General features: G+C 37.7%; 1 protein-coding gene across 12 annotated transcripts in view; it reads right to left on the bottom strand.

Annotated features, from left to right (window-relative positions):
- RBM39 (RNA binding motif protein 39) overlaps positions 1-17,780 on the bottom strand; it is a 30,736-nt gene extending 12,956 nt beyond the window's left edge. For 2 of the 12 annotated variants that reach the window (XM_081150043.1, XM_081150049.1), the window contains exons 1-9: positions 17,446-17,780; positions 16,767-16,830; positions 14,958-15,007; positions 10,354-10,548; positions 7,822-7,887; positions 7,673-7,726; positions 5,017-5,134; positions 4,481-4,633; positions 2,101-2,238 (exon numbers count right to left, since the gene is read on the bottom strand). In XM_081150043.1, the coding sequence (XP_081006169.1) occupies positions 2,101-2,238; positions 4,481-4,633; positions 5,017-5,134; positions 7,673-7,726; positions 7,822-7,887; positions 10,354-10,548; positions 14,958-15,007; positions 16,767-16,817 (825 nt within the window). In that variant the 5' untranslated portion in view covers positions 16,818-16,830; positions 17,446-17,780. Of the gene's footprint in view, positions 1-2,100; positions 2,239-4,480; positions 4,634-5,016; positions 5,135-7,672; positions 7,727-7,821; positions 7,888-10,353; positions 10,549-11,683; positions 11,760-14,953; positions 15,008-16,467; positions 16,541-16,766; positions 16,831-17,445 lie in introns of those variants that run through there. The other 10 variants (XM_081150047.1, XM_081150051.1, XM_081150048.1 and 7 more) reach the window with 10 other exon arrangements.
- Positions 17,781-21,742: the final 3,962 nt, after the last annotated feature.

The raw sequence follows: 21,742 nt of genomic DNA, 5'->3' as shown, positions 1-21,742 counted from the left end.
GAGGGGGTAAAATTTTTTTCCCTTGAAACATGATTGAGTAATAATCTCCCTCTCCCCCACTACATAATAATTGAAAACATACCACAACCTCTATATCCCCAAAAACCTTCTGAAAGCCTAGCAACTTCCCAAACAAGAAGTCACGCAGTGAGCTGAAAAAAAATCCAACAATCTTAGTCTTTTGCCTCAAAAACAAGTAAAAACCAAAAGTTCTTTGTAAACTACCATCAGGAGTTAGAAATGAAATCAACATCTTTGTTTTTTTTCCATTATGCTAAAACCACCAAAAATAATTCTCAATATCAGACATGATAAACACCCCAAAAAGTTGGAATTTAAAAAGAACACTGGAGCCTGGCTGGGCATGGTTCAGGGACTGAGCATCAGCCTAGAATCCAGGAGATTGCAGTTCAATTCCTGGCCAGAACATATGCCCGGGTTGCGGGCTCAATCCCCAGTTGGAGGCGTGCAGGAGGCAGCCGATCAATGATGACTCTCTCATCATTGATGTTTCTCCTCTCTCCCTCCCTCCCTCCCTCCCCCCTTCCTCTCTCTGAAAGCAATAAAGATGTATTTAAAAAAAATAAAATAAAAATAAATAAAATAAAAAGAACACTGGATATAGTTGATGACTGCACAACTCTGAATCTAATAAAAAGCAATTAATTGTTCACTTTAGATGGGTGAATTGTATGCTCTGTGAATTAGATCACAATATCCCAACATAGCTGTCCATACACAGAAAAGATGAAAAATTAAGATACAGCATATCGTATTTCTTCACGTTCTGGTGGCTTCAGGAATGTGTGTGTGTGTGTGTGTACACATATACAAATATATACATATATATATATATATTTTTTTTTTTAAATATATCTTTATTGATTTCAGAGAGAGGAAAGGAGAGGGAGAGAGAGAGAGATAGAAACATCAATGCTGAGAGAGTCATTGATCAAGCCCACAACCCGGGCATGTGCCCTGACCAGGAATCGAACCCTGACTGCCTGGATCCTAGGTCGACGCTCAACCGCTGAGCCATGCCCGGCCGGGCAGGCATGTACTCATTTTATATTGACTGATCAACCCATACACTTATGACCTGTGTATCATTAGTATATGTGTATTATGAATAAAGCGCTCACAATCTCAACACCATAACTGTTCACCATTATTGATACTTTAAACAGTTTAACAGCCCTAGCCAGTTTGGCTTAGTAGTTAGAGTCAGCCTTCAGACTATAGGGTCCCAGGTTCGAGTCCAACCAAGGCCATGTACCTCAGTTGCAGGCTCAAGCCTCAGCCTGTCGAGGCATGTGTGGGAAGCAACCAATCGATCTGTCTCATATCAATTTCTCTCTCTCTCTCTCTCTCTCTCACACACACACACACACACTCTCTCTCTCTCTCTCTCTCTGAAAGCAATGGGAAAAATATCCTCAGGTGAGGATGAAAAAACAAAACCACCAGTTTGACAAAGGGGTAAAGTGGGGTAATGAAAAAAAGTAATAACAATATATGCAAGAGCAATGAACATTACTAGTAGATAAGGTTCAGCAGGAAACAAGATTTTTATTCACGACCACGAAATGAAATCTTGTAAACCAGAGCACAGTCTACTTACTATTAACATTTATTCTGCAATAAAATGTCTATTCTAAAACAAGGACGAACTGGAGAGAAACAGAAACAGTCTAATTATTCTTTAGTTTAGTAGAGAAGCTTCTCTACATACCCCTAAATTTTCAGTAAGAAACTAAAGTATACAATGTACAAAAAAACAGTAAGAAAAAAACCCACTCTTGCTCCAAATGCATTTTATCATTCATGTTGATTTTTGAAAAATGATTGATTCTAATACTCACTATGCGTTTCACTGTATCATTACAAATGACAACGTATTAATAGTATCTAACTTCACATGGTATCTTCTTTCAGGCAATCTTAACTGAGTTGTCACAAAAACCTTGCAGAATCACCTCCCCTATCTTAACGTTTATTTTATAAAAACATGACAACAAAACAGATATACAAAAATTACTAGTTACATTTGAATCAAGAACCTATTGAAGAAATTGATCCTTTCAAGAAATTGGAACTTACCCTTCCAAAAGGCTCAAAGATCCCCCGAAGCATATCTTCAGTTATGTTAAAGTGTAATGAGCCCACATAAAGCCGCATAGGTCCAGCACTTCCCTTTTGTAGATTATTTGCCATTGCCGCAGCTCTGTTTTTTTCTGCCTACAAGTTAGATTAAGTCAAAATGCGCATTACACAGAATACAAATTAGTAAAATGGTAAATCCCTCCTACACAGTTTGCAGAATAACTCATGTCAAAGACTAGTGACAAAATTAGGCTAAGCGTAATAGCCATACATAAAAGGACAAATATTGTATAATTCCACTAACTTGACTATGATTAATGGTACTAAATCAAACAAATTGTTAAAATGCCAAGTTTTTCAATACTGATGCATCGTGATATCAAACACACTAATGTGGAAAATAAGATTGTTTCCTGCAATTGTTAAAAACATTCATTATTCATTAAAATGAATAAAGCTCTGGCTGATGTGGCTTGGTTGGTTGGGCATCATCTCATGTACAAAGGGGTAGCCAGTTCCATTCCATCAGGGCACATGCCCGGTTGTGGTCTCGGATCCCTAGTGGGAGAGGGTGCAGGAGGCAGTTTGGCCCTGGCCGGGCAGCTCAGTTGTTTAGATTGTTGTCCCAATAATGCCACCCAAGTTGTGGGTTTGATCCCTGGTCAGGGAACATACAAGAATCAACCAATAAATGCATCTAAGTGGAACAAATAGTTTCTCTCTCCCTCCCTCCTTCCCCCCCTTCTCCCTCCCTCTCTAAAGTCAATATATTTTAAGAGTAGTTTCTAAATAACTATTATTTCTAGTATTTTCTGAAAATAAGAGATTTCAAACTAGTTTAAGAATATTTTTGAAGATAATCCAAATTGTAATATAATTCCTCTTTGCTGATTCTCTACAGAATTGGCATTAATATTTTAGTTCATTTAAATGTGGAAAAATTAGCACATATTATGATTCATCAGGACCTACACAGTCATGTTGTTTGCTTTTAAAACCACTGAAATACTCCGTAACTCCTAACCTGGTTACTTCATCTGACATATATAATATTAAGAAGTTATGCATAAGCTTTTTAACCAGATCTGATTTGAAATTCCAGTTTCACTGCTAACAAGTTTATATAACCATAATCAAATTACTAACTCTATGATCTCTAGGAGGTGATGATGTCCTATTTAATATTTTAGGAGTTCTTATTTAATATTGGGTATTTATTACTTGATTGTATGTAAATAGTTAAATAATTGGTCAGTTCACTTCCTGTGATGGAGGACAAACCTAATAGTGTGTAGGCTGACCTGACACCAGGGCTGAGAACTATCAAACTAAATGAGGTTTTCAGTTCATTTAACTTTAACTTCCCATTGACCTAGATGAATAGGAAATTTGTTACAGGAAAAGATTTTGTGCTGAAATGTTAATTGGGAACTACTGATTTTGGTGAGTACTTGATTTGGAAAAAATGACAGCTGAACTGAGGTTTGATTTACACTGACATAAGCACCTTTATGACAGCATACTTTATTTTGAGTAACAGTGATATTGAGAGTACATTCTTTTTTAATAAAGGCTTTTCTTTTTTAATCCTCACCCAAGGAATGAGGATATTTTTTTTCCATTGATTTTATTTTTTGGAGTGGAAGGGGGTGGGGGAGAGAAAGAGGAGAGAAACACTGATGTGAGACACATCCATTGGTTGCCTCCTGCATGCCCCCTATAGGGATAGAACTTGCAACCCAGATATGTACCCTTGTCCGGGAATTGAATCCCTGACCCTTTGGCTCATGGCCCAATGCTCTAACCACTGAGCAACACTGGCCAGAGCTAAAAAATGTTAAAGTTCTTAAAAATGTCACAATCCGCGTGCTCTCTCCCCCAAGAGGACGCCAATGCATTTCCCGCCCCCATCCCCACCCCACAAGCATGCATCTTCTAAACTCTTGCAACTAGGGGAGCAATGGGTAGCTGCAGCTCTCCCACGATAACATCCTGAACCTGTCTCCAAGGCCCCCTTTTCTCTAACTACTCAGTGAGCCAAAGCAGCCCCACCTGGCTCTTTCCTGTTGTTTCTTCTATCCCAAGCCCTTCCTTGTTTCACTGTAGCCAGCTTTAACAAACATACTCTCAAAAAAAGTATCATTCAATTTGAAAGATTGTAAGGGGAAAACATGTTCTTGAATGCTTAATCTACAACTAAGAGAAAAATCAATAAAATTCTAGACCAAGCTCTTGTCTTTTTCACGAAATAAGTATGTACAACTTAAGGTAATAAGTGGTGATTATGTAAGGCACAAAGCAATACAGCACAACACTAAGCCAAGAGTGGGGTTCCATTACCATCAATGATCAAATTCTTAAGCAAGAAAAAAATTACCTGTGATGCCTGAACTATGATTGGCACTCCTAAAACACGTTGGCCAGTTAATCCTATTGCTAGAGGCACTGAGCTAACATCAACAAACTCCACATAAGCAATTCCCTTGGACCGTCTTGAATTTCTATCAGAAATCATCCTCACATCTCGAACCTAAGAAGAAAACACACAATACAATGTTGTTTGTGCAGCCATCCAATGTAAGCCATTATAAATAATAACTTGAAAAAGAGAGAAGAGGCACATTATTGATGCAGCCAAGGTAGAAGCCATTAAAACTTTATTAAATAAGTACATGTGTAGGCCAAATTTTATCTTCTATGTTTTGGTAAATAACACGGTAACATTTATCAACTCCAACATTTATTAACTTCCAAGCAAGATACAATAGAAATGCTACAAAAAATAAATTCTGTAATTAAATTCTAAGTCAAAAGGTTTGGTGTTCAGATGTCTTCCATTTTATGTCATATTGACAAATATTAAAATGTTTGCAATTTCCACTTATGTGACCTCCGCAAATAGGCTAAGATTACCTTTCCTACTGTAGAGAAAAACTCTTCCAAATCCCTTGGCCGAATTCGTGCTGCCAGCTGCATGCAGAAAACTGTCCTTGCATCTCTTTCCTCAGGAGTTAGATTATCAATAGGTTCCCTAACGGAGTAAGAGATACAGAAATTTATAACTTATTCTTTTAAAAGTACATTTTCAGTAAACAGAAATAACTTAATGAAACTAGTTTGTCACAATCCCCAAGCCTGATTTATAGAAAATGTCCATGAAGTAATTCAATGTGACTCAATTGCTTCAACAGGATGATAGTTTACTAAACGTTTCTTCTGATAATATTTTACATGGTATTAAGACAAAAGTCCACTGGCCTCTCAATCTCACAAATGGTAATTTCTCCATTTCTGTAAATAGTCAACAGAAGCCTGAAAGTTTAGTAAGAGTAACAGGATATAAACCAGCTAGCCACATATAGGACTGATCCTAACTTAGTAGGAAGGATGATTCCCCACAATAAAACCATAAAACCGCAAAGTGAAATTTAGTTTGGTAAATACAAAAGATAAACTTAAAAGTAAAACAGAAAATAGCAAAACAACTAAGAATTTTATTTTATCTAACAAACTGAGATAGACATATGTAACAGTGAGGTGGTTGTATTAGAATTAGAATTGGGTTTTCCTAAGACTGCAAATTAGTATCCAAAGAAATGTTTCTGGATAAATATAGAATACAGACACAATAACTATAAGCAAATCAAAAATGAAAAGCAGTGCCCCTAGCCGGTTTGGCACAGTGGTTAGAGCATCAGTCCACGGACTAAAGTATCCTAGGTTTGAGTCCAGCCAAGGGCATGTAATCATGGTTGCAGGCTTGACTCTCCCCGGGCCAGGTCAGGGTGAGTGCGGGAAGCAACCAATCAATGTATTTCTTTCTCTCTTCTCCCCTCCCCCTTCCACTCTCTCTAAAAAAGTAACAGAAAAAATATTCTCGAGGATTTAAAAAAAGGAAAAATTTAAAGCAGGAAATTATCTAGACAAATATCAATAATGGGATTCAATTTACTCACTATTAAAAAAGCCTTACACTTCTCAATTTAAAGAACTAAAGTGCCCAAATAAAAGAGAAAATTGTAAGAGCACAATAGAGGAAATTTAATTTTATAAATTTTAAGGAAAATAAAAGTATCTTTTAACGTTATTGATTATAGCCCTAGCTGGTTTGGCTCAGTGGTTAGTGTCCACCAGGTTCAATTCCAGCCAAGAGAATGCACCTCGGCTAGGGGCTCGATCCCTGGCCTTAGTTGGGGCCCATATGGCAACCAATCAATGTCTCTCTCTCTCACACTGAAGTTTCTATATATCTCTGTCCCTTCCACTCTCTCTGAAAAGCAATGGAAAAAAATATCCTCAGGTGAAGGTTTTAAAAAAAACCACCTTTTTCTTTAAAAAAAAAAAAAAAGCACATTGATTGTAAAATATCACTATATGGTTAAGGTTCTAAGTGAATCCTTCATGATATAGGCATAAACATGCTCTTATCCACGTTTTGAGCATTTTCAGGAATACTTTTTAAATACTCCTTACAAAATTCTGGTACATCCTCCCCCTCTGAGAAATCAGCAAGTGATTTAAAACATATTACTGCAAAACAGAGGTACAAAGCTGGATTAAAGCCAGAGAAAGAGAACTAAAAAGGAAAATTTCTCATATAAAGCTAAATTAAAGAGTTAAAAACCTCAATATCTGTTACAAAGAGAGCTTTAAAAATTAAGGTATTTTCCAAATCCTGGAATAATCAGAATATACCAAATAATGGGATAAATCAAAGCTAAAAGGTACCCTGGAAGGGAAGCCAGAACACTGGTAAAAAACAATGCTACCACATAAAAAAATGTTGCTTGACAGAACGGTAAATGGACAGACTTATGTGTTTATTTAAAAGGAAAGAAAGCCATAGAAACACTCAGGAACAGAAGACTACTACTTAAAAACCAGTAAACTTGGTTAAGACTTTGAAAATTAAATTCTTCTCAGGCAAGAACAAAATGATAAAACTCATGACTATTATAACCACTTTCCCTGAGGTGATTTCAATAACTCAAACTTATCAATTTCAAAGGTCAGTGAGTCAAGTCCATTTAAAGATATCTATAGCTACCATTAAGAGATGTTTAATATAAAAGAGAAGATTACATATAGTATCTACACATTAAAATAGTAACTATTGCCTCATTTTCTTTTTTAATCCTCACCCGAGGATCTTTTCTCCATTGCTTTAGGGTGGGGTGGGGTGGGGTGGGGTGGGGTGGGGTGGGTGGGGAGAAACATCAATGTGAGAGACAAATCGACTGGTTGCCTCCCACACATGCCCCAACGGGGGCCAGGAATTGAGCCTGCAACCAAGGTATGTGCCCTTGACCTGAATCAGACCTGGGACCCTTCAGGCCACAGGCCAATGCTCTAACCACTGAGCCAAACTAGCTAGGGCTGCTTCACTCTTAGTTACATGAAATTAAAATGAAAGCTATTGAAAATTTAGAAATACATTAACAGTACTAGTACTACAAAAGGGCATTTAATACGGTCCAATTTAATGTCATTAAACTTAGCAGCAGCATAAGATCGCAAAAGCTTTATAAAAGCTAGAAGTTCTAAAGAAATAAATAGTGACAACAGCTACCTCACAGGGCTCTTGTCTTTTCTGAATGGACTTTTGCTTCGGGAACGTCGTCTGCTGCAAAGTTAAAAGTTTCAGAAGTTACCCAAACAAGTACACCACATTAGTTCCTTGAAAAACAATTTAAACAATTCAGAAGTATGTTTAAAAACCTTAATTTGACGCTATGAGGCAACCCAATCTTTCCTCGGATGGCACTGTTAAATTTTGGTCCGGAGCTAAAAAGGAAACACAAAATTACACTAGTTACAGGTTTAGGGTCTTGCTAAGATCACGTTCATGTGCTCTCCAGCAAGTTTAACATTGTTTAGGCTGCTTCTTTTCCACCTCAAATATGAAGAGGAAATAGACTTTTTTTTTTTTTTAACTCTATCCCAGGCAAACTGTTCTTACAGTTATCCATCCTGGACCACTGAGAGGTGCCAAGACCAAAGGTTATAGCCTCAAAATTTTTAAAATCCTGAAAATGCTCACTCCTATTTTTAGGCTATAGTTTTTTAAAAATTACACATTTATGAGTACATTCCTGAGGTTTAAAAAAAACACAAAGTGAAAATAAATCATCCTTATTTTTCTCACAACAGAAGTAACTATGGTTAACAATTTGGTGTGCATCTCTGCACATCCTTTGTCAGAAAGATACATGTGTTTACACATATGTACATATACAATATTCATGTTTTCTTGAGAAACTTGCTTTAAAAAATGAGACTAATTCTTTACATAATTATGAAGTCAATTTTCCATTTAATAGCAAGTCTCAGAGACTGCATAAAAACACATATAGCACATCATACTTCACTTCCTTGTGGCAAAACATTCCATAGTAAAGATGTGAAGGAAGTTCTTCAAAAAAATTCTTTTTTGAGGACTTGACTTAAAGGAGTGTTTTCAGAAAGAACAAAAAGGGCAACTATTATAAGAAAAACACCACAAAAGAGAAAAATGGCAACTATTATAAAATACAGTTTTACTCTGTATCCTAAATAACTCTAAAAAGGCCCAGTAATTTTGGGGCCTTTTCTTTTGAAAGACCAAACTACATTAGAGACAGTCAGATGTCCCTTAGTGCTCATCCTGTTGTTCTTTTCCAGAAGGGTAACAAAATGAAGTATCTAGTGGTCTGCAACCCACCATTTGGATTTGTTTTCATGAACTCTACATGTTCCTAACAACATCCAAGAGTTCTAAATACATTTTTTATTAAATGGGTCCTTTCAAATTCAAACTAATAATTGTATACATTTACTGAATTAAAGTTCAAATAAGAATGTATAAATATTTTCTTCTCCCTTTAATTATAATAGTCCCAGTTTTTGCCTCTACAGTTAAAAGTCACCTGAAACCAAATGTAAGAACTAAATCACTTTAAGTCACACCAGGATCACCAGCTGACTTCAAGCATTATCACTCAACAGAGAAAATAGTATATAGAATTTATTAAGGTAATCCTTTTCCCTCCCATTTAGTTCATTCTGGTAAAAAAAAAAAAAAAAGGAATGCAGTAAACTTTGATAAACTGGATAAAAAGCTAAATGAAGTGTTTTCTATTTGGAATAAAAAAAAACATTGTGGTCCCTTTTAAGCTCTTAAAAAGTTACAAAATAAGCAGGTAAGGGGAACTTAAAAAACAAGGAGTTCAATTCTTTTCATTTTAAAGATTTAAGAACCAGTATCAGAACTCAAAGTGATACTAACTTTAATGGCTTCAATCACCAAAAACATTTCATGAATAGCAGTATCATGGGTGCTTTATTTACATTCTCTTCAATGCTCATTAATAGTTTTTGTGAATTGTTACGCCTTTCTTAAAAGTTGAGAAAACTAAAGCTTGGTGTTAACTTGCCCAAGTGGCAGAGCAAGGCTCTGATTTATAGATGTCTTTGAATTCTACTTGCAACATTTCAAGTTTTAAAATCAGAAATGTTAATTTTAATATACTCCGGTTTACAACAGTATCTTTATTAAGAGGAAAGTACTAAGGACTGCTAGATTCAATCCTTGCTTAAAGTTCTTTGTAGGCTCTTACCAGTTATTTATAGTTGAGGTGATTTTTTAATGAATGTAATGAAACTTTGTAACTTAAATAACCACATCCAACTTTCCATAGTGATTTAACCCTCAAAGCACATTTAGTGCTTTATTTTAAAAAACCTTAAATACAATGTGTGATGAACCCCCAAAATCATCACTATCCAGGAGCATACACCAAATTCACAAAAGATCTGTCATTTCAGCTGTAAATAGCCACACAGACAAGATTACTGTTAACTAATTACATACTTGACTAATCTTGACTAATTGTAACTTGTATCCACCTGAGCTTTAAACTCTAAACTAAATTTATGTTCAGTAAATGTTCACCTTTAAGCTTTCAAGTATTTGGGACTATGTATCAAATCTTTTTTTAAAGCACTCTAGTACTTTAGACTAGCATACAGTTAAGATAATTTTATATGGAATAACAAAATAATCTGTATGCCTAGAGTAAAACCAAAGTTATGTATTTGTCCACAGTTTTCCGCTTGATTTGTCTTTTCAATGCCAATATCCTTATTTAATACTTTTTAACAAACCACATTGAAAAGTAAAATTTCACAGTTCAAATCATTCAGGTTAAATGGCTATCTGGATACTTAGCAAATGACTATCAAACCAAAATCATCATAATAATAGTTACATACTAAGGACTCCTATAACGGCCTCTGAATCTGCGATCTCGACTTCTTGAGCGGCTGCGTCTCCTTTCTTTGCTTCTACTTCGCTTCCTTTCACGGCTTTTGCTCTTTTTCCTTTCTCTATCTCTGCTTCGCTTCCGTTCCTTACTTTTGCTTCTTTTTCGTTCATGACTACGACTTCTGCTCTTGCTTTTTTTCCTCCTGAGAAGAAAAAAAGTCACCATTATCTTGCTGGTTTAAGAATTTGCCAAAATATACTTCCTTTTATGGTCAGAATTTATCTTTTTGTAAATTTGTTTTGCTACTTTTACTATCATACAATTATACATAATCATACTTATGAAAAAATTATTCCTAGGTAAGGCAAACACCACCCAACTTTTGCCTTCTACTACTGAAAATCAGCAGTTGACAATCATTTGAGAGAGCAGAGACGATAATGATCTTGAGAGTCACCTACAGCTCTAACAAGGACGTGTTGGTAAGTATAGATCAAAACCTGAACTTTTTAAATAAAATTTGACCATCTTATAACTGGCCATCAGGTATTTCTGTAATCCACAGGATACAGTAATAAATCAAAGTTATAATAGAATATGTTAACATTTAAGTATTAATACTGTACCGTACATAAAAATTTTCATTAAATACACTAGTTTCCTTTATCCAATTTTGACCCAATTTACACATGTAAAGATTTTATACTTTCAATAGACAATACAAACATCAATATTTTGGTTTTCATGAGGAAAATTACAAGTAATGACAAAGGACAGTAAAACTACAGCAGTAAAATGCATTCTGACACTGCTAGACTTTATTGTAACCATTTCATATACTTTTTTTTAAAGTTACGAGTATACCGGAAAATGGAGTATGCCATTTTTATGCCAGTTTATACAAGCCTGTGGGGTGCAATAAAAAACAACAATCAACATCTATTTATATATATCTTTAAAAAATTTTAAACTCTGAAAGGTAAAAAAGCCAGTCAGTCATATCTTTGTTCATTTCTGTATTCTTCACAGCATACCACTCACTCATTTCATAGTTAAATCTTACAATCTGTACCTCTGTGCCATCACCCAAATTTTAGAGGTGCCTTCAGATATTTCAATATAAATTGAAAGACATTTCAAAAAACTTATTCCACTAAAATGTCAATTTGTAGTGGCTAAAAGATTGAACATTTTGACAACTCTACATCATTTGGAAATTTCATTTAACTGTTTAGTCCTTATCAAAGCAAAGTTAGCACAAGAGCAATTGAAGTCTGCCTCAGAGAACCTGTAAGCAGGTCATCTTAGAGTGCATTGAAAATAGAAAATGAAGACACCCACCTTCTGGAATCTTGAAACCCACACTCCAATCACAAGGAGATGTAGAGCTTTCCAAGGAGGCAGAAACTTTGTCTAAAATTTCAAGATAATCCACCTGACTGTCAGAAATGTATATGCTAGGTAGCACATGACAGAAAATTAGGCTACACTCATTATTTATATAGAAGTCATCAAAGCAATGCCCAGAAGGGCAACAGATAACATTCCAACTTTGTTGCCTGAAAAACCTGACACTCTCTCTTAAAGAATTCTGTGCAATAGTTATAATTGAAAGTCCTGAATATAACCAATTAGGGGACAAAGTAAAAAAATAACTCCATCTCCCACAAATAAGACAAAGTTTTGCTCTGCTCATAGATGGCCCTGAGCAGAGAGGCAGCCAACCTCCCTATTTACCTCTTTTTAGGCCCAAAACTTATTTACCAAAGGAAACGACTCAAAAATTGGAGAGCTAATTTCAACTTAAGGCCTTCCTAAGACTTTTAATAAATGAGTCCCCACCCACATCTGAAGGCAACCCCAGAAAGGTAAAAAGACAGCAACCTAGTAAGACATTCAGAATATACAGTCCTCTGCGTAAGAGCCCAGACAAAAATTTAAGGGTGCAAGAAAGCAGTATACTTCTCTATAACAAATTGCGGCTTCAAAGAACATTAGGTTAACTAAAGAAGGGTTATAAAAATCCATACTAATAGTCAAATCCTGTTACAACTTAAATGGGACTTTCCAAAGTCTTTAGTGGCAGTGGAATTTTGTACTGAACATCATTGAAGTAAATGGTCCACTGGGCTGGGCCTTTGGACTTTTTGGTTATATGGCCTCTGCTGTAAAGGTGTTTTGCTATAACTGGATTTGACCTCTTCCATGTAAGAAGATCTAAATTTTAAATGCAAAGTACTCTGGAAAATAAGAAAAAAAATAGAAAAGTCATTTATTCCAAAATTTATAGATAATCCACACCAAAGTAGCTAATATATTTCAACTGTGTCATTTTATTGTTATCCTTTTTTGACTAATTCCTAAAGAGCTAAACTGAATGAATGCTGATTTAGACTTTGCAAAACTGGTTACACTAACAAATAACATTCCCATGAAGGCAAGCTCCAGTACTTGATATCTTGCCAAACTCAGGGGTATATAGCTCTTTTCAAAGTAGGGTAATTGAGAACCAATTTGTGTTATATTAAACTTAGTTCCTTTTACTATCAGAATACAATTGAGTGTATGTATTGAGAATCAGGTTTAGTATTTTTAATAAGCATTTTGTACTTTCTTACTACCTTAAAACTATATCCTGACACTCAATGACTTTTAAGACGATGTTTTAGGATGAAAAATGCAACGTGGCACCTTCCTTTGGTTGAGACTTAACTTACACTAAAAACTAAAGCACATAACATTTTACTTGCTTTATATTGTATCCACCCCTAAACACAAAAATTTTCTTCTAGGTAACTTTGAAATTAATTCAAAAGATTAATTCCCTTCAAAAAACGGGTGAAGGTTCCTGACTGAATAAGGGAGCCATTTATTTAACCAGCTATACATAATTAAGGATGAGAAGTCTGACAGAAAAATAATTTGTACATTTATAAAAAGATATTAGAGGGTAGTTGGGAGTGTTTTAGTTTTTCCCCTTAAAGAAGATCCAAAATGGTCAATTACAGAAAACTGTCCATTCTATTTAGTCTCATAAGACTTTTTACATTAGATAAAAAGGCCACTAAGCAAGCATCAGTCATTGAGTCCTTGTAAAAGCTTGGTAGCCTTAATGAGCTTAGATACAGGATGAAAACAAGTAAAGCTGGAGATGATTTAGCAGCAAGGAGCCTGACACCTGAGAATGGAACCACAAAGGTCTGCACCCCAATGTGCGTCCTCACCCTTACCAGTGGGCGCTTTTCTCACCACTAGGCCAGTACCCAGACTGGATCATTTCAGTCATTTTTATGAATACCCCTTTCTAAGTTGTCTTTGGATTACAGAATTGAAATTTAAAACCACCAATTAGGAAAGTTTCTTTAGTAAAAGTCTAAAACCAGATGACATTAAACCATGCAATGACTGGTTGACTGCCTCACACAAAACAATTCCAGACTAAACCCAACCTAATACTCATAATCTACTGTGGTTAGTGAGGAACTAACAACAGACTCCCACCAGAAAAAATGTAGGACGTTCATTACATTTTACATCATTTTTAACCCATTACTACATTATCTTAGGGAAATTATAATTAAAAAAATGTTGGTGTGCCAAAGCCTGAATAATCCCATCTGACAATTTTTTTCATCTTTTTATGAAATTTTATCAACCTGCCTAACAAAGCTGTTGTGAGGATATTGAGGTAGTGTATTATAAAGCACTTTAAGCTCTTAGGAGAAAAAGAGCCAAAAAGAACCAAGTAAGTGGATATTTACCATCAATTTTCATTATGTATCAAGGGGTCATGAACATGACAAAATGTTTTAATACACCACAAATATAGGCTAATTAACAAAACAATTTAATGTTTGTAACATCACCAATTTTAGAACTGAAAGGTAACTCCAAAAATAGGATCCAATCTTATAAAGTAGGTCTTATACTGTTACTTAGAATTTTGTATACTGTATATTCTGTACTAGTCTGTAGCACTGAGTTACTATTCTGGGTTACACATTAACTCAAATAACTTGTATCATTCAATTTTTAAAAATTCCATTATCACTATTAAGTCTACTAGAGTTTATAAAGCTCAAGACAACAAAAGCTATGTAAGAGGAACATAAATGTGCTACAGCATTATGACAAAAAGGGTTTTAATCAGCAAGGAGCTTAAATAATTCATAGCTCTGACTTGCATTCAGGAATTTGGAACAAACAATACCTTCCCTGGCCTGACTATTACCTTTCCTTCTTCCTAACCCATCTTCAGTGGATATGTTAGTTTAAGTGATAACATCACTAAACATTAAGCCAAAGTTAATAAACTAAAACAAAAGACAAGCTCTAAAACAACTCTCATCCAAACTGTCATGGATGGACTTGGAGGGGAACGTGTCCAAAAAGGTCCCTGAAACCATATTCTGAAATCTAGGGAAAGAGTCCATAGTTTTATATCCTCAAATAGTTTTTCATCCCAAAAACTAAAGAATCACTTTTCTAAAAGAGGCAAAGAAAAGCTTCCGAAGAGAATCTTAGTTTGGTGCTTTAGCCACAGGAACACAACTTTAATAAGATCCCAAACACATAAAGTTGCCCCACCCCAGGTCCCTTCTTAAAACTTACTTTTTGCTACGTTCTTCATGTCCATTAGCACTGCTCAACTTGTTCTCATCCTAAGCAGGGTTGATAGAAGAACATCATGAGGACGAAGTGGTAACATTTCAAGTTGTCAAAGGGTAAAGGGAACAGGAATAAGAAAATACAAAACAATTTTAAAACTAATTACTTATTCATATTTTAACATGGAAGGCTATAAAAAAATTTAGATGGGTATGTGTTTAACCACTTTGTTGCTTACAATTAAGTCATCAAGGTACAAAAATAAAAATACATAAACATGTTAAACTTTACTTTCTTATATAGTTAGATATTAAGTTATCCAGATTTACAGTGCTGAAGTGGTTACATAGAATTTCTTTAAAACGTGAAGTCCTGTTTTGAGTTTTATTCCATGTTCTATGGTCCCTTTGGTCAGTACCATGGCTCTATTTCTGCCTAAGCCCCAAGTGGCCATGCTAGCAGCCAGCCACTATCGATTTCCTGTGACCGATGCCATTCCTGAGATCTTCGCCCATTTCCGTTGGAGGGTTGGGACTGTAAGAGCTTGATGCCACCTCTGTCACACATCTCGCCCTGAAGCAAACAGGGATTCACACTGCTTTAGTAATGTTGACTCTCAAGAACCCAAGAAAGTCAATTAATAATCCACCAGTCCAACCTAAACATTTCCTACTTCCATACCTGTTTACATGGAATTACATCCATGTTAAACTACGACACAAGAATCTTAACATTAAAACAGAAAGTTCTTCAAGAGTCTTAAGCATTACAAAACAGGTACACTATTTAAAGCTATAAAGAATTCATCCAAATTGGTACCACATGGTCGTGCTATACACTCAAAACAAATGTATTATTTTTAAAAGGTTTAGTGCAATGTTTATTTTAAAGTTTGATCACATGAGTTAATGGAGTATAACTGCTAACTTACAAAGCTTACAGTTTATGACACCAGTGATAATGCATGCATACTGCTACTTTCACCACCAACTGGTGAAAGAATGAAAAGACACTTTATTTTTACTGTGATACTGAAATGGGTCAAAGACTATTATTATTAGCCAAAATAATTCCTTTGTAGTTTTTTAGTGTGAAATATGGCAGGGACTAATTAAAAATAAAACAATATGGAGAACAGTAAAACAGTCATCAAGTGACTCTAAGTTGTGATACTGCCTCTTTTGCTTTTAAATTTTGTTTTCTATTCAGGGATCCAAGAATTTTAGTAATTTTAACTGAGCAGCAGATCATCACCTGCCTGTTTTAATATTTTACTATCACCAGTCTTTTACATATATATAGAAAAAATTTTAAATCTCACCCATTTCTTCTTGTAAGACTTAAAAAGATTTGCTTGCCACAGACTGGTTATACTTTGTGATTCTTGGACCCCTGCTATTTTCCCAAACCACTACATTCACCTTTTTGCTATACCAAACTGGAGCTGGTAATTCTTAGTTGAGTCATTTTACCTAGGGGACCACGGTACAGCGATAAGTCACTCAATTACTACCTTATGATTGACAGTTCACACTGGAATCAAAGGTGAATTCATGGGAGTAGAGGTGAGATATCGTTAGGCAAGTCTACAAAGAGAGATAGATGGGCATTTATTCATCACGCTGAAGTGAAACTACTGCACAATATTATTACATCAATAGCATATATTTACTTTTGTAAGTTATACGTAATGCATCTCTGATAAGATAAATCAAGAGGGCTCCGGGGAGGTTAGTTTACATTTCAGCAGTAGTTTCGTGAATAATGCTAAATTAAGAAATATATAAACCTCACCAACATGTTTTTTCTCACCTTCTTGTAAGGAGCCTCAAGCATTGCTTCAATATCAATATCGTCTGCCATTTTCTCTAAACGCCTATGAAAACAATACGGTAATTCTATGAGTAAATATTCAATTCTTCTCTATTTATTACTCGAATACTCCAAAACTTCAGGAAAACCTTTTCAAAAGCCCAGGCATGATTAAAGTACTGCGACGCACTTTACAAGGCTTGGCAATTAAATTTGAAATGCCTCTAAGGCAGAGAACGTGAAAATAGATTAAATGTTCCACTTTAAAAAGCCTGCAATGAACTCCAAAAACAGAGCCCGGGAGCCTCGAGCGAGAGGGCCTCCTTCCGCGCAAAACCCGCGCTGCCATTTTAGAGGCGGGGAACGGCCTGGGTTGGGAGGGGTTGTGTGCCAAGGCAGTGTTCGGCTGGCGCCATGTTGGGAGGTCGCGGCTGGCCCAGGCCTCCCAGGGACAGGTCGCCATCTGCCCGAGGGCTCTCTGGGGTTCGTGCCATCCAAGAACCCTGAAACCTACCCGACCGGAAAGAAGGGCGCGGTCCCCAAAATGGGGCCGATTTCTCGAAAACCTGCCCTCCCCCCATCGCTAACAACCGCCTAAAAGGAGTGTCCCTCAACCCAGAAAAGAACCAAACCTCAAGAAAAATCTCTGAAAATACTCCAGTCCGCAACATCTCCTTACCTGTGCGGGCTTCCGGGCCCCTGTGGTGCTCGTATTCGGAAAGAGGAGGGCTGCTGCAGCTGCCGCCGCCGCTGTTGCTACAGTTAAGCCTCTAGGCCCGGGCCGCGGTACCGCCCAGCCCGAATTTCGGGCTCCGAGGGCGGATAGGCCCGAGCGAATCTAAAAGAAACAATGGGATTAGAGAAGCCCGCGCGGGAGTGCAGGACCGAGGCTTCGGCAGCTCAGGATCCAACCCTGCGACAGCGTCCGCAGACTCCCTGAAATGGCGGCCGCTGCTTCCCCGTACTCACATTCACTAACACACATATACACACACACAAACACACGGGGCCTCCAAGAGCCCGTGGCACGGGCTCTCGCGAGAAGCTATCTCTATTTCCAGACTGGAGAGGCCGAAGTATCGCGAGATCTAAGAATGGGGCCCCAGCGACCATGGCCCAATCTCGCGCAATGATTGCGCCACAGATATTCCCATCCCCCTTTCAGAGAGGCGCGTTTGACTCCTCCCTCTGGATCGACGTATACATCTCGCGAGATCGCGCAAGTAGCTAGAGCAAAGGCAGTTGGTACGCTTACTGTCACTCTTTTCGAAAACTCAACGTTGAGTGGAACTCGGTTGTCGCCACCTCCGCGTGGCGCCTCCTTACAGCTATCTGAAGGTTTTATCCTCAGAGCCAACCGCCCCCACCGTCCTCGCGGCCTCCCACCCAAATGTCTGTCAAGGTCGTCATGAGGCAGCCTGTCCGTATAGCGATAGAGTAAGGCTGAGAGTCCTGGCGATTGCCCGCCGAGGGTGAAGGCGGCGTGGAAAACACATGAGGAGCGCGAGGAGAGACCGTGCACAGGCGGCGCGTGAGGGGCTGTAGAGTAAAACACGCCCAGCCCGTTCGGAGCCAGTGGACGAGGCTCTGCCTCTGCTGTCCAGCTTCCAAACCCTCTTGGAGGTAGCGGGGAGAGGCGAAGAGGGGAAGAAACAAACCGCGTCCCTGGAAAGTGGGTCAGCTTTGTGCCCCCCGAATTTACAGTCTGCCTTGTGTGGGGGTTGTCATTGTTTCTTCAGAGATGTCCCCCGTTCTCCTGGGTCTCGGCTCCTCGCCCCCGAAGTCTCCCAGATGCATAGCAGTTAAGAGTATAAATTAACCACTTGTTCTTTGGTCCATACTGCGAAAAAGAAGGGAGCGGAGAGAGGAAATGTTTGGAAAAGTATTAGAAAGATGACATACAATAAGAAATCTTACATCGCTAGCCGGCTTGGCCGAGCGGTTAGGGCGCGGCCTGAAGGGCCCCGGGGTCCAGTCCTGGTCAAGGGCACTACCTGGTGGCAGGTTCGACCCCAGGCTGTGGGAGGCAACCAACGGCTGTGTCTCTCACCTGGACGTTTCTTCCCCCCCCTCCCCCCCATCAATGGATATATCCTACGGTGAGGATTAACGAAATAACAACAAAAAGCACAGCCCATTTCCTCCCAGAGCTTCCAGTTCGGCGCTGCGGGCGAGGCCCCGTCGTACCTGCGTCAGGGCTCACGCCCCCGTCGCCGGCTCCGCGCCCAGCAGGGGGCCTGCCTGCAGCCCTTCAGTGGCTCTCGTCATCGTTTCTCTCTCTCTCCCTTCCTCTCTCTCTGAAATCAATAAAAGCATTTTAAAAAGAAAAAGGTAGTGTTTTGTATTGTGTTAAGATTTTGCGTGAATCTTTTGCCTTGAACATCACAGCATTAATGGCATAGAGCACTCACAGTTCACAAATCAGTTTCTATACATTATCCCTTTTATTCTTCCAACTCTGGATTAATTTACTTGAATGAAACAAACCGATATAATCAGACTATGAAAAACAGTCATCACAGAATATTCTTTTGGAAGAAGCTGATTGATATTGGTCAGCAGAGCAGTTGAGTATTTTTTTGAACATTTTATTATGAAAATTACCAAACACAGAGTTGAAAGAATAATACATTATGCCCACCGCTTATTTTACATTTAACATTTTGCAATATTTGCTTTACCACATGTCTATCCACCTACCCATCCATGAAGTTTAACTTTTAATGCTTTTCGAAGACAATTACAGACATCAGTATACTTCACCCCTAAGCACTTCATTGCATATTCTGAACCAGAATTCAAATTCCTTTTTTAATCCTCACTCGAAGACATGCTTAGAGAGAGGAAGGAAGAGAGAGAAACATTGGTCCGTTGCCTTCTGTATGTGCCCCGACCGGGAATCAAACCACAACCCAGGTTTATGCCCTGACCAGGAACTGAACAGGCAGCCTTTTGGTGCACAGGACGATGTCCAACCAGCCGAGGCACTCTGGCAGGGCTAAGATCGGCTTTTTATGAGGTAAATTGTACAGTGAAATGCACCACTTTTAATTGTTCCAATAGATGAGTTTTGACAAATGCATATAAATTGGGTGGTATTCATTTTCTTTAAAGTGAAGGAATAGCAGAAACGAATAGAGAGCTAGAGAAAGCAATATATTTTATCCCAAAATATCCTGATTTGACAACCAGAGAAATGGATAAAACATTACAAATTAAGAGACAGGGTACTGTTTAAAAACATCTGCTAAGGGAAGCAAAAAGAAAATCAAACGTAACATTGCAAAAGATTTGGGATTTAAGCAAATCTACCCATAGAAAGGAAGATTCTGCTGACAAGGCATCACAAGATGGAGACATACCTCGAAAATGTTAGAAAACAAAAGAAGCACCAACCCACAGTGATTTTGAATGAAAAGCTTGTGATTCCATGACATGAGTGAATCGACCTATACAATGAATAGCCCAGAAAGACAGCATTTCTGAAAGGATGTAGACAGTAAACTCAGTGTTTTTGGGAGCTTTGGGGAAAAAGGGTCCTTAACAATCATTTTTTGGAGAAGACTCAAAGAGACACAACTTGTCCAAACACCTTTAAATAACCACCAAGTCCTACATCAATATATAAATGAAGCATCAGAGTTGGAATATGTGCAGCATGAACATGACTTGTATGCAGTGGTTGTAAAAGAAATGAGATGTTGGCAAACATGTAGAGAAAGTGGAAGCCTCAGATATTGCCAGTGAATGTAAAATGGTGCAACTGCTTTGGCAAACAGTTTAGCAGGTCTTCAAAAAATTAAATATAGGATTACCACATGACCCACCAATTCCATTTCTAGGTATAGGCAAAAGAATTGAAAACATGTTTCAAACCAATGCTTGTACATGAATGTTCATAGCAGGACCATTCAAAATAGCCAAAAATATTTAGGACACAACCTAAATATCCATTAATTTCTGAATGAGTAAACTAAAGTGGTATATCCACACAATGGAATATTACTCAGCCATAAAGAGGAATGAAGTACTGACACATACTACAAAGCAGATGAACTTGGAAAACATGCTAAGTGAAACACACTAGACATAAAAGGTTACATATTGTATAATGTTATTTATGTGAAACATTCAGATTAGGTACTCTCAAAGAGGCAGAAACAGACTAGTGGTTGCCAGGGAATGGGGGGAGGTGGCTACTTAATGAGTATGAGATTTTTCTTTTGGGGTGATGAAAATGCTCTGGAACTAGATAGTGAGGATGGTTGCACAATACTGTGAATGTAGTAAACACCAAAAATTGTACACTTTGGCCAGGTTAGTGGTTAATGTTATTTTATGTTATGTAAATTTTACCTCAATAAAAAAAGAAACAACGGATCTTATGAGGATCAGAGTCTAGAGCAAGATGAAATAAGAAGCCCTCAAATTTCTGCTTTCTAATACATATCTCTTTTTATGTCATAGCTTCATTCCCTATTTTCAGGATACTGAAATAATTCTTTAAACAAATATATATTAAATTTATACTATGTGGAAGCCATTAAACTAGGCACTGGGAAAGCAAACAATGCCATATAAAAACAGTCATGATCCCTGCCCTCTAGGAGCTTTCAATCTAGTTGGAGGAGGCAGGTATTAATCAAAAGACCATATCAAGCCCAGCTGGGCGTGGTTCCGGTTAGGTATCAACCTAGGATCCAGGCGATCGGGGTTCAATTCCCAGTCAGGGCACATGCCAGGGTTGCAGGCCGATCCCCAGTGGGGGTGTGCGGGAGGCAGCCAATCAATGACTCTCTCATCATTGATGTTTCTATCTCCCTCCCTCCCTCTCCTTTCCTCTCTCTGAAATCAATAAAGATATATATATTTTTTAAAAAAAGACCATATCAATAAATAAAGATGTACAACTGTGACAAATGGTACAAGAGAGGTTAATGGTGTTATGAAAGCATATAAAAGGGAGATATGGAATA

Source organism: Miniopterus schreibersii (assembly GCF_964146895.1).
Source record: "Miniopterus schreibersii genome assembly, chromosome: 10".
Taxonomy (NCBI): Eukaryota; Metazoa; Chordata; class Mammalia; order Chiroptera; family Miniopteridae; genus Miniopterus; species Miniopterus schreibersii.
Note: the sequence above shows the minus strand (reverse complement) of the source record. Positions and strands in the feature narration are given on the sequence as shown.